Below are 12,635 nucleotides of genomic sequence, written 5' to 3'. Positions count from 1 at the left end.
TAATAGACAGCATAATTATTGTTGGAAAGACTGTCTATAACTTTTTTTATCTTCTAGCTGCACTTTTATTAGAATAAATACAGTAAATATGACAAATCATGTTGTCAAGCTTCAAAATGATGTAATTTTTCTGCATAACTTTAAAAATTAAGAAGCTTACCTTATATTCTTTTGATTCATTATCAAGTTCAGATAAGGTTACTCTTTTTTCAAACATAATTAAATCATCGTCGTCGTCGTCGTCATCATCATCATCTTCTTCATTGTTGTTGTCGTCTTCATTATCCTTTCCATCATGACTGCTTCCTTCATTATTTTCTTCATTTTGTATTTTATTAACATCAACATTAACATTTTCTTGAGTCCTTTGAGATAAAATCTCATCTAGCACAGATTTATTCACTGTACAGCTTGATGTATCATCATCTTTTTTATCAGATTGAACTGAAATATTAACAATTTATAATATTTTACTTAAAAAATATAATATAATGAAAACTATCATAATTATAATTCATTCTGATATATTTTCTCAGAAAAACTACTCATCAAAATACTTAAAAGCACAATTTAATAAATGATCACAATGAAAAACAAATATACAAAAAGAAACATTATTCTGAAAATTATCATTGATCAAAAATAGAAAATTTATTTAGTACATTGTTAGAAAACTTAATAAAGTTTTTAATTCACAAATTATTTTAACATCTAAATCAGCCTAATAAAAGATAAGAAGATAAATTATCACCATTATCTATAACACACTGTATCCTACAAAATATCCTAAACCTATATTAATATACAATAATCACGACAAATTTTAATCTAATCTAAATATATAAAATTTATTGTCCTGACTGACTGACTGATTCATCATCACCCAGAGCAAACCACTGAACCTAGAGGTGAAATTTGGTACACAGTTAGGGTATGTCATGAAAACACACTAAGAAGGGATTTTTCAAAATTCCCCTGCAGGGGAGAGGGAGAGGATTAAGGCTTAACCTGAAGAACAGCTTCTATTGTGCTATTTTAGATACAATTTTTGTTTTCAACTATGTTTAGTCTTCATTGAGTACTTGGGTATATTAAATTGATAACATTTCAGACATTGTTATAAATATTTTTATATATTTTGATTTTTAACCAAATGTTTGAACCATTTTAAATTCAAATTTGTTATTGCATATTGGTTCGATTATAGAACAATTGTAAATGTTCCAGAAAATTGATCAAATTGAAAATAGTTTGTTTGATTCTCAGCAATTCTCATCATTCTCAGCAGTAGGTGTTATATAACAATTACTATGGTTGTTGAAATACTGAATATAAAATGGCATTTTTTTTCAAAATCCCCACGGGTGAAGTCGCAGGTAACAGCTAGTTTGTCATGAAGGAGACCTCCCTTCAGGTCATTTTATCTTACACCAATATAGAATTTCTATCCATGAAATAAAAATGTACATATCATTTTGTCATTGTTTTAGTACGAAAGAAATAACACATTTTCATCTACTGATAATTAAATCGTGCCAGAAAATATCCTGATTTCTGTAAAGGATTCTTCGTATAGGTAAAACAAACAGCCTTTGTTCAGCCTTTGTTGATATAATTTATATATTTGATCTGTCACCCAAAAGCAATTTGACTGACAAATTTTTAGAATGAATTTCAAGAATCTTTACTTGATTCTGATTAGTTTCAATGTAATATGATTTTTAAAAATATTGATAAATGAATTGATAAACATTTGAATCATATTCTTATAAATCTGGATATTATTCAGTACATAGTTGAAACTCCAAATTTACAAGGATTACATTCTGCAAAACTGATGTAAATATGGAAATAGCAACTACAGAAAAGTAAACTACATTAAAAATATACATATAACTGAAAAATATAAAACGTTTTCATATGAAAAACTTTGACATTTCTAATCTTTCTTTCTCTCTTTTTTTAAATTAAATATTTTCAAACCTATATTTATTAACTATATTTTTGTTTATCTGAGCATCTAAAATACAACATTAAAATTTGATGTTTGTATACTGGCACATTGTGCCAGTATACAAACATCAAATTTTATGTTATTTATGTTTGTATACTGGCACATTGTGCCAGTATACAAACATAAATAACAACATGGTTTTGACAACAACATTAAAATTTGATATAAATACCAAGAATTTGTTGTATTTTTCTTTTTTTAAATTAATATTCACAGAGATTCATCTGTCCTCACTGTTATAAGAAAAATTTTCCAAATATAAGTATAACAAGAGGACCATTAAAACAATTTTTACGACAAAAAAATTTATCTGCATTCATATATTTTTCAACCTTATTTTATAACCAATAAACTCTAAGAATAATGGAAAATGTTTAATCCAATACAATCTACAATTAGTTCAGCTACTAGACATTTGATTAGTATTAATGTGTCATAATTTAAGCTTATGAGGAAAAATTCTTTTTATTTTGTTTAAAATGTAATTTTATCTTATTTTATCTTTATTTTCATGTATGTTTTTTTTCTCATAATAATTTAATATAGAATACATACCTGGCTCAATTTGATCTGTCTGTGAACTTGATGTTAGTAACTTTTTACATTCTTCAAATTTTTCTTTAAATTGTTGCAATGTTTCTTGAGTCTAAACAATAAAGTACCAATTTAAAATAATATTGTATTTTGAATATAATTTTAATGTATATATTATAGCTATAAAATTAATAATATCTCAGCTATGTATTTTTATTTCTTTTAAAAGTGATTATCATACAGACAGTGAGAATTCTCAATGTTCACATTTCAATTATGTAAATTTAAAATAATCTGCAGCAATCATGCTTATTTGTAAAGTGCTACAAAAGGTTAACCTGACAGATTACAGTTTTCTGATTTTGTTTTTCTGACAATATCATTATTAGAAATGCATAACTTTATTTCTTACTTTTTATTTATTTATTTGTAATAGTATGTTCTAGATCAGTGGTTCCCAATTAGTTTTTCTTACATACCATTTCAATAAAGAGCTAAAACTCGTGTACCCCTTATAGCAGAAATCCATATTAATCCATACTAATATTATAAATTCGAAGGAAATCCTGTCTGTCTGTCATCTTTTCACGTCTAAACCGCTGAACAGGTTTTAATAAAATTTAGCACAGATAGCTTACATGTTGGAGATGGACATGGCTACATTTTACTGCGAGAAAATATCTTACTCCCACGAGAAAATTCGATATAATGTGGGCAAAGCTGTGGGTAGACAGCTAGTAATACATAGAATAAGTTTTTTTTTACATTTATTACCTTTAAAATACAATTCTAATAATAATGAAAATAACATAAAGTTATTTAATTTTAATGCGACAAATGTGCACGATTTTCTTTGTCCGACTTTGTAAAATATGGTTGCTTTTTGGTCAGCTTCAGTCTGGAGTCATCTTCGAGTTGAAGACGATGACGATGTTTAATTTTCATGTTTGTCATGGTCGAAAATCCGCTCTCGCAGAGGTATGTTGCGCAAAATGGTAGTGAATATTTTATTGCTGCTTCGCTGACTCTACAATTAACACAAATTGTGTTAATTGTACAATTTTTGTTTCTTGCGTAAGAATTTCATTTAGGTATTGTCACAAATGCATTTTTTTAATGAAAATTCAAGAATATTTTTAGTTATAAATAAACAAATTTGTGCATTTGACATCGTGTTGTAAATTGCCGAATTTTTGATGGTCCACCCATTATTCTTTTGGTTGCTTCATCTCATGCATTTAAATTTTAAATCGACCGATTTTAGATTGCCGCGTGTACCCCTTCATGCAATTTCGCGTACCCCTGGGGGTACGCGTACCACTAATCGGGAACCACTGGTCTAGATGAAACAACTCATAGGTATTATTGCATTGTTTTTATAATTTAAATTGTGCAAGATGTTTTGAAACATTATCCTTGAATTAATTAAGGAGTCACTATGTATTACTTTAAAAGTATTTTGCAAATGAATGAAAAATTTGAACTTACTTTAAACCTAATAGCAAAGAATTCCTTCATAGGTTGACCTTCTGCATAATCTATTGTCTTCCAACAGAGAGCATTGTTTGAAGTAGACATTGGATTCATTTCTAAATCGGGCTGAATGTAATGATTGCAAGCAATTTTGTGCACTTGTTCACGTCTTAAGATAAGTCTGAACCTACCTAAGAAATCAGGTCAAAATATATTTTATTATTTATTTTGAATAAATTAAATATAAATTAAATTATTAAATATAAAGAAGAACAAAAACTACTATTAAAAAAACAAATTTTAGCAAAACTGAAAAATAATTTAAGACATCAAAAATCTCTCTCTCACATTATTACTTTTTTTCCAATTGAATACAACATATCCTGATTTATTCATTGTATTTAATCAAAATTAACAATAAATGACATATAATGCTCATATAAAATGGCTACACTAATAAGTATCTGCACAACTCTAATCTTATCTGACTGGAGAACAGTTAACAGTATCTCCGTAGTTACTTTTCTAATTTAAAAACTATTATATACTCACAACACAATCAAATAATTTAAGATATGAAGATAAAACATGTTCAATGTAATTTTGCAAATTTTGACATCTGTAATGCTATTTCATAAAATTTTGATATTACAAACCCTCAAAAATCAGATATGAAAACTTAATAAATCCAGATATCAAGCTATCCAGAATTTCTATCAACCATGCTCAATCCAGTATAAATAAAATGCTCATGACATGTTTTTAATCTAAGGAATGTTCAAAGAAGTATTGAACATCTGTGAATTAAGTAAAAATATATTTAGTAAAAAAAAAAAAAATATTCTAGAGCTAATAAGTGTGTTCCAAATTGCAGCTAAAGATTTGTAATGTACAGAAGTTACAGTACAGCTGCAAAATTCATTACTTAGAGTTTGATATATTAATATAATTCCAATAAATTAGATCTAAACATCATTGAAAATAAAAAAAAGCATTATTTGTAAACTAAATAAAAAATTCTTTTGTCAATTGATCAGTATATGCAATAATCCAAACAAAAATATTTATTGGGATGCAATTTTTAAATTGCAATTGTTAATCTGTACATTTGTCTGGTCTGTCTGTCCTTCATTATTTTCGAAAATGAATTTAATTACACAACAATTGAGATCAGATATGGAAAGTTTAGTGGCCAGAGACCCAAATTGACCATACATGAGCTTCTGGCCGGGAACAAAAGTCAGGCAATTTTTTTAAATTAAAAGATGATTAACAATAAATAATAGCTTGTTTAGATTATCATTTTATTTTTTCTATGTATGAATAAAAATGCTTACATTTTTCTTTGTGCTTGAGAATTTTGAAATCTCCAATTCCACGTTCTTTCCACTGTTGTTTAGTAAAATCATATCGATAAAGTTTAGCACGATGTAGGAAAATGGGTATCTCATCTTCTTCTCCTGTCTTAACTTCGACTAATTCAGGTAATGGAATAACAGGTTTAAACTGCACATCTGCATTATCTTCGACTTGGTCGGATTCATCTGAAATACATTTATTTTGTTATATATATATAAATGTATATTTTTTATTTTATCTTATAAATATTATATTACATATTAAGAAAACATTTTAGAAGAAATCACTTTATTGAATAAAAAATATTTTCAAATATGTGATTTCTTTCTATAAAACAAATTGTATGTGTAACATAACATAGCAACTAAACTAAATTACACTTTTATAAGAATCTAACATTATATCATTAAGTATAACATACAGGTATCCATTGCTTAATTTAGTTTTGCTTAACGTGGAATTTAATTAATGTGCAAAATTAATTATGGCAATCCCTTTATATACCCAGCAGAAGTTTTAATTAAAGCGACTTTACCAGCTGTCTTTATTTAACACAGACACCATATTTGATTAATGTGATTTTGATATATGTGGTAGCATCGAGGGATTAACTGCATTAATCAAGGGATACCTGTATTTGAAAAACTTCAATAATTTAAACTAGATTTCAAAAATTAGTTTTCTTACTTTCTTTATTATCTGCTGTACTTTGGACAAATAATGGTTTTCCAGCATCAGAAAACACAAATGATTCATTTTTTGAATTATTTGAAATTAAAAATGAAGAGCCTTCTGAAGCAATATTTTGAAACGATAATTGAGAGATTTTGTTTGAACCAAAAACAAATTTTGATTCATTATTGTCTGAATTAGCATTTGTTGTAGATTGTACTTCTTTGCATTCTTCGAGACTATCGCTTAATTTGGAATCGGGACTTTGAGAATCCACAACAGAATCGCTCTTCTCTTTATTGACATTTTTTATTTCATTATTTGCTAGTAACTCTGCTTTTGATTTTCCAGAATCCAAGGGACTTGACTCTGAGGATTAAAGGTAATAATAAATTATTTAAAATTTTTTAAAATAAATTTATTAAATCTTTCAAAATATTATATGAATAATTAAATATGTAATTTGATAAGAAATTACATTAAGTTGAATATAAATAAAATAATTTGTCTCAGTATTTGTACCAAATAATTACATATTTTATTAGTAAAGTTACACATTTTAACTAGTTTAAAATAAAATTTGTGAGTACATATAATCTTTAATCAATGATGATGATATTACAAACATTATATTTTCATTTACGTTTCTAAAATTATCATATGTTAAAAAAAAAATTAATTGATATTCAGTGTTTAAAAGAAGTCACATTATTGTGTCTGAATAAAGCTAATTGATATTCAATTTGAGTATAATGAATCCTTCTACAGATTAACTGCCAGAAAACATTATATAAAACACTGTGTGTTTATATATTATGTACTGTACATATATATACACAATACATATAAAAAACAACTTAATTATTATATTTTAAAAAACCACAGAACCTGTGCAATCATCAACAACTTTGCAAAAAATCATACAATATTAAAGACCGTTAAATGTTATATTGCTGTTTATGTATGAAGATGGCAGAGTTTTTGAAAATTTTTTCAAAATTTTATTGAATATTTTAAAAAAAAGGAATAAATAAACAGTAGAGTGTCGTTTATCTGAATCAATTGGGGACTGGGGTGATTCGGATAACTTATTTTTCGGATAATGAATCATGTACGAAAAAATATATTAATTTATCCCATGTTGAAATTTCTCTCCATTGCGTGTCGCTTTGCGTTGAATTTTCGTTGATGTTAAGCCTAACGAAGACTATTGTATCGTTAAAAATTATTTTTTTATTTTGTACAAACAAAATAAATNATGGCCTAAAAAAGTTTGGGAAACACTGGTCTGGATATAACACAACGTGGAGATTTGAGATTTAAGCTAACTAAGCTTGAACCAGATATAAAATCGCTGTGTAAAAAGCATCAAGTCCACAAATCACATTAAAGTAAATTTTTAAAATCTATTATTTTTTTATTTATTAAAAGTTCGTTTCTTTGTTTTGACAACAGTTGTAAGAAATCACTTTAAAATTATCATTCATATTACTAAAAAGAACAAAAATAAATTTTATAACTAAAATTATGTATGGGGGGACATGATGATTTTAGAAATGTTAAAGTGGGGCATGGCCTAAAAAAGTTTGGGAAACACTGGTCTAGATAATGCTCCTTGTTTACTGTTCTGCCTTCGGGAATAAATTCTGAATGAACAATTCCTTGAGAATCAAAAACACCTCCATCATGACTTTCCCTTTGCTTGGTGCATGTTAAGATCTTCCGTTAAAATATGCTGGTAACTAGTCATTGATAAGTGAGTAGCCGCAGTGATTTTTTCAAGAGTTTGGCGACGATCTTTGCAAACACATTGAGACACCAACTCAACATTTTTCTTGTTCCGTGAAGTTGAAGGTCGGCCAGAGCGTTCATCGTCTGTGATGGATTCTCGGCCCTCTTTAAAATGCCAATGTCATTTGTACACCTTTGATTTTGCCATGATAAAATCACCGTACACCTTTCTTAGCAATTTTAAAGTCTCTATAGGTGTTTTATCTAAACGCTGACAAAATTTAATGTTGCAGCACTGTTCTTCAAACTCCATTTTTATTACATCACAAAACAAAAGTAACTATCTCCAAAAGAAAACAACAGCACTCGTGGTTTAATCACGTGACATGGGTGAAACCAATCTGAACACATAAGAATGGTTTGATAGAATAAATTTCATACGCTGTAACTTCAAATAAATGCTTTTGTTGTCATACATTACTGCAGTACCCGAACTTTTGGATCATATTGATGAAATTTATGTATTTGCTCCTACTTTAAGTGTAAGCTAAGCTGCTATGTTCATACCCATACCAGAAAATATTAAAAACATTGCATTGACCATATTGTTAAAAGGTATCATGGTACTGCTGTGAAGAATATGAATTCAGATTTTATCCAAACTCTCAAATAATTAGGCTCAGATTGGGACACTATTTCCTATCTTCATTGACTCAATAAGTTTAGCCATATTACAAATAATTAGTAACTATAATGATCAGGGCCTTTCAGAGAAAATGCGAGGCCCAGGACAGTATTTTAGGGGAATTGCGCAAGTGTGCTAGTACATGTTTGCTAGAGTTTTGCTCTCGCAAAGCTGTAGTTTGCGACGACTCAGTATTTTAAAACACTGTTAGCACAAAACTGACTGAACAGGCCTTGTTCTCTGCTTTTATGCCCTTTTTGGGGGGTTGGGATTCAGAGATGGAGGAAGGGGTAACTTTTGAGTGCGAGTATGTGTAGTAATGGTCAGAAAAACATCCCCTCCAGCCTGGGGTTGGTCAGGGTGATATAATTCTAGCCAATCAGGGACTGCTCATATCTCTCAATCCTCTGTGACTCCTCCTACAGAAATTTAGAATTTTATAAATGTTAAAATTTAGCAAATTACTTTGCCTTCTCCTATATTTTTGTCTAACATATTGAGTTGCCAAGTTGAGGCCCCAAATATTGAGGGGCCCGGGGCAGTTGCCCCCCTGCCCCCTTCTGATTGGTACTGATGATAATTATAATGGCAAAAATGAGATCAATCATTTGGCACCTAGTGCCTCAAATCAACAAATAAATCAGAAAATATAAAAAATGTCTGTCCTAACAAAATTAATAAGAATATTAAATATGTTTATGTTTTATATTTTACTTCAAAAAATTTTATATCGCTGACAGGCCTTGGAACAGAATATGAGTTCAAAATAAGTGAGAATAGTAATTCCAAGCAAGAAAAAAATTGACTAAACAGTGAATGAAATAAAATTAGTTGGACATGATGAAATACATTATTTGTAAGGAGTCGAGTCCAAACGTTATTTTACGTTTACGGGTTTTGTTTCATCTGACATTATAATTTAGTTTGAGAATGTTTTCTTCTGTTTAAATGAAAATAACTTATTTTCATTATTAACAAATAGTAATTATGAATAAAGCAATTATAATTTGTAATTATAAGCAGAAAATACCACAAATCGAGCTTCTGGCTACACAGTGGCATAACTTAGAACTAATGCTCGCATGGGGTCTAGACATTTGTGTGCATTTCTCACATATTTGCACAAGAAATCCATTTCTTGCTTCTGCATAAACAGTGCCACAATTGTGAATTCTAGTCTAAAAAGTTTGTTTTCATGTGTTTTTCCCTTTTCTCGTATTTGCAAAAATGCAGTCTTACAGCAAAGACTCTAATAGACGACATCTCTCTGGCAAAACCAAAACTTGGGAATTTCCAGTTTCATTTTTGAGTGTGTAGCATCACTCTTCTCTTTTACTAATTTTGGTTGGTTGACCAAAACTAGCAAAAGGAGTCATTAATTATCCTTTGCTATATCCATATATTTTGATCTATTCTTTACTTGGTTTCTTTATTTTTTGCAGAACATAACCATAGGCTAATAAGCACTGGGCTGGTCAACCAGTTCAGTAACCACAGGAGGCATCTATTAGAAGATATAGAATGCAGAAGGCATGTCTCTCTTAAAAAAAATTAAGAGAAAAATCACCTATATATTTACCATTCTTTCCAATGAATTATCTTCTTAACTTTTGCAAATTAAAATTTTTAATTGGTCNGGCATCTATTAGAAGATATAGAATGCAGAAGGCATGTCTCTCTTAAAAAAAATTAAGAGAAAAATCACCTATATATTTACCATTCTTTCCAATGAATTATCTTCTTAACTTTTGCAAATTAAAATTTTTAATTGGTCAAAATTATTAATTAGGAAAAGTTTTCAGAGTCACAGAATTATTAAAGCTCAAATCAAGAAGTTCATTAAACAAAAAATCCAGAAACAAAATGCACAACTTTCCCAACAAAAACATGACAACATAATAGAACAAATTTAAAATTAGTTTGCGGCGCCATCCATTACAAGATTTTGTTAAAAAACAACTTTTATTAATAATTACAAAACTATGAATAGTTTAATTTTGAGGGTAGAGACAAGTTTTATATAAAATTATACATGCAAATAATGAGTGAAATCTTCATGAAGTCTGACTCCACTTGAGTTATGATTTGTGATTCCTTTCTATCTTCTCACTTCTCAATATATAACCACTGAAATTTAATTGCATCAATGCTCTTTATATACAAGCTGCACCAAATTTTGTTTTCTTAATCATTACCCAATCATGTGACACTAAATGAAATAGATGTAACACACATGGATTTATTTATTTTTTGCCCATTTTTTGATTTGAGGTCTCAAAACGCAGCAATTTGCAAAAATCTGAGGATAAAATTTGACATTTTCAATATTTTCCCATGTTATATACAAAACAAACTGAGAAAGTAAAACACTGTATTTATTATTCATCAATAAATCCTGTAATCTGTTACAAAGATACGTATAAATTTATTAAATTATCCCTTAATAAACTTTCCAAATTTTATAAAATATTAACAAACTTGAAAAAAAATTTAATCAGTAATTTTGTTACTCAATCAAAATTATTAAAACAAAGATGGAAAAATAATAAACAAGCATAATTTAAAACATTATTAAAACACTATCATTTTTTGCACTTGGTTTTCATTTTTAGACTGGTTTATTAACACCTGACCTGAAATTGAAGGTGTGAAGGTTAATTGTGAGGGACTTGGAAGGAATTAAAATACTGTACTTCAAAAAATTTTTTGTCAACATTAGAATGTGCACTCTCAAATTTATGATATTGCATAACTAACATTTTTAAGACCGTAGAACTCATGTAATAACAAAGTTTTCAACATGCAACAAGAGAAAGACATTATGGACGTTGCAATTTAAGTATTTAAACATTAATTAATGAAGTAAGATGTGACAACTTGGTGTCACAAAAATGTTGTTGCCATAACAGCAGAAAAAGTGAGAAACAGTGATATATCACCGAAATAGTTGAGAAAAAGTGACTAATTTAAAAATAGCAAGAATAGTGATCAGTTCCAAGGCCTGCACTGTGTAATAAATATTTCAAATCTAACATTTTCATATTATATTTTTTCTAGAGATTTAATATATTAAACCTATTCATCCATGTGTGTTAATATACAGTAATACCCCGAACTTACGCGATAGGTGGGACCGAGCGATACCGTGTAAGTCGAATTCACGTAAGTCGGGGTATAATTTCACATATAAATACATACAAATAGTTTTTAATTGGGGCCGGAGACTAAAGAAAACAATAATTTAGAAAAAAATGTTTAATAAAATCTTACATAATACATATGTATAACAAATTAGGCGTATATTATTTTACAATTTTTCACATTTACTTGATTATTACGCCATAATTTTAACATTGTTTCCATCTCAGCGATAATACTGTGACGTTTACGAATGATGCTTGAATTTAAAGATTGAGCATTTTTCACAGCTTCGAGAATTTTTTCTTTGCCTTTTATAATTGTTCTGACCGACAATTCCGGTAGATCAAACTTCTTTGCCAATTCACAAATTTTCATTTTTGTATCGAAGTCTTTAATAATGGGTACGTTCGTAAAGTCAAACGAGTTAAACGCGTTAGTAACGAATCGTTCGAAAAGTCTAACGAAATAGGAATAACGATGACTTCATTCTCGCTTAACTCGTTCGACTTTACGAACATACCCAATGTTAACTTTACATTCTAAAGATAAAGTTTTTCTTTTCTTGTTTGATGCAGAAGAATTAGTTCTACTTCGTTTGGATGACATAGTAGAGTCTCTCGAGTCTCCGTAGATATAACAAACACAGAAATAAATAACACAAAATAAATTGTAGCTATGTGTGGATTCTGCGCGACACATCCGAACATGTAAGCTGAACAATAGTGTGGGGGAAGTGAGTAATCAAGGGTTGCGTGGCGCTCAAACAAAAGACAAATCGACGAGATTTGAAAATCGTGTAACTCCGGGTTTGCGTAAGTCGGGGCATTACTGTATTAATTAATATATTAAACCTATTTTTAATTCTTCAAGTTCATTATTATTATTCAGAATTTGAAGAACTACAAATAATTTTTAAGTTTTAAAATGTAAGAAAAATGGAATTGACCATAGGCAATTTTTTTTAACTATTTGAATATGAAACTATTTAAGTTAAATTCTTTGATATATTTCTGGAGAAATTTTTAA

General features: G+C 28.6%; 1 protein-coding gene across 1 annotated transcript in view; it reads right to left on the bottom strand.

Moving 5' to 3' along the window:
* The window catches only part of LOC111629974 (E3 SUMO-protein ligase RanBP2-like), a 32,875-nt gene continuing 20,240 nt past the window's right edge, over window positions 1-12,635 (bottom strand). The window contains exons 6-10 of the mRNA XM_023373944.1: window positions 6,068-6,421; window positions 5,359-5,565; window positions 4,037-4,212; window positions 2,570-2,660; window positions 1-444 (exon numbers count right to left, since the gene is read on the bottom strand). Coding sequence (XP_023229712.1) covers window positions 47-444; window positions 2,570-2,660; window positions 4,037-4,212; window positions 5,359-5,565; window positions 6,068-6,421 — 1,226 coding nt within the window. The 3' untranslated portion in view covers window positions 1-46. The remainder of the gene's footprint in view (window positions 445-2,569; window positions 2,661-4,036; window positions 4,213-5,358; window positions 5,566-6,067; window positions 6,422-12,635) is intronic.

This window comes from Centruroides sculpturatus, unplaced genomic scaffold, assembly GCF_000671375.1.
Source record: "Centruroides sculpturatus isolate CEXI.00-Female unplaced genomic scaffold, Cexi_2.0 scaffold539, whole genome shotgun sequence".
Lineage (NCBI taxonomy): Eukaryota > Metazoa > Arthropoda > Arachnida > Scorpiones > Buthidae > Centruroides > Centruroides sculpturatus.
The sequence above is the reverse complement of the archived record's forward strand: the minus strand, read 5'-3'. Positions and strand labels throughout refer to the sequence as shown.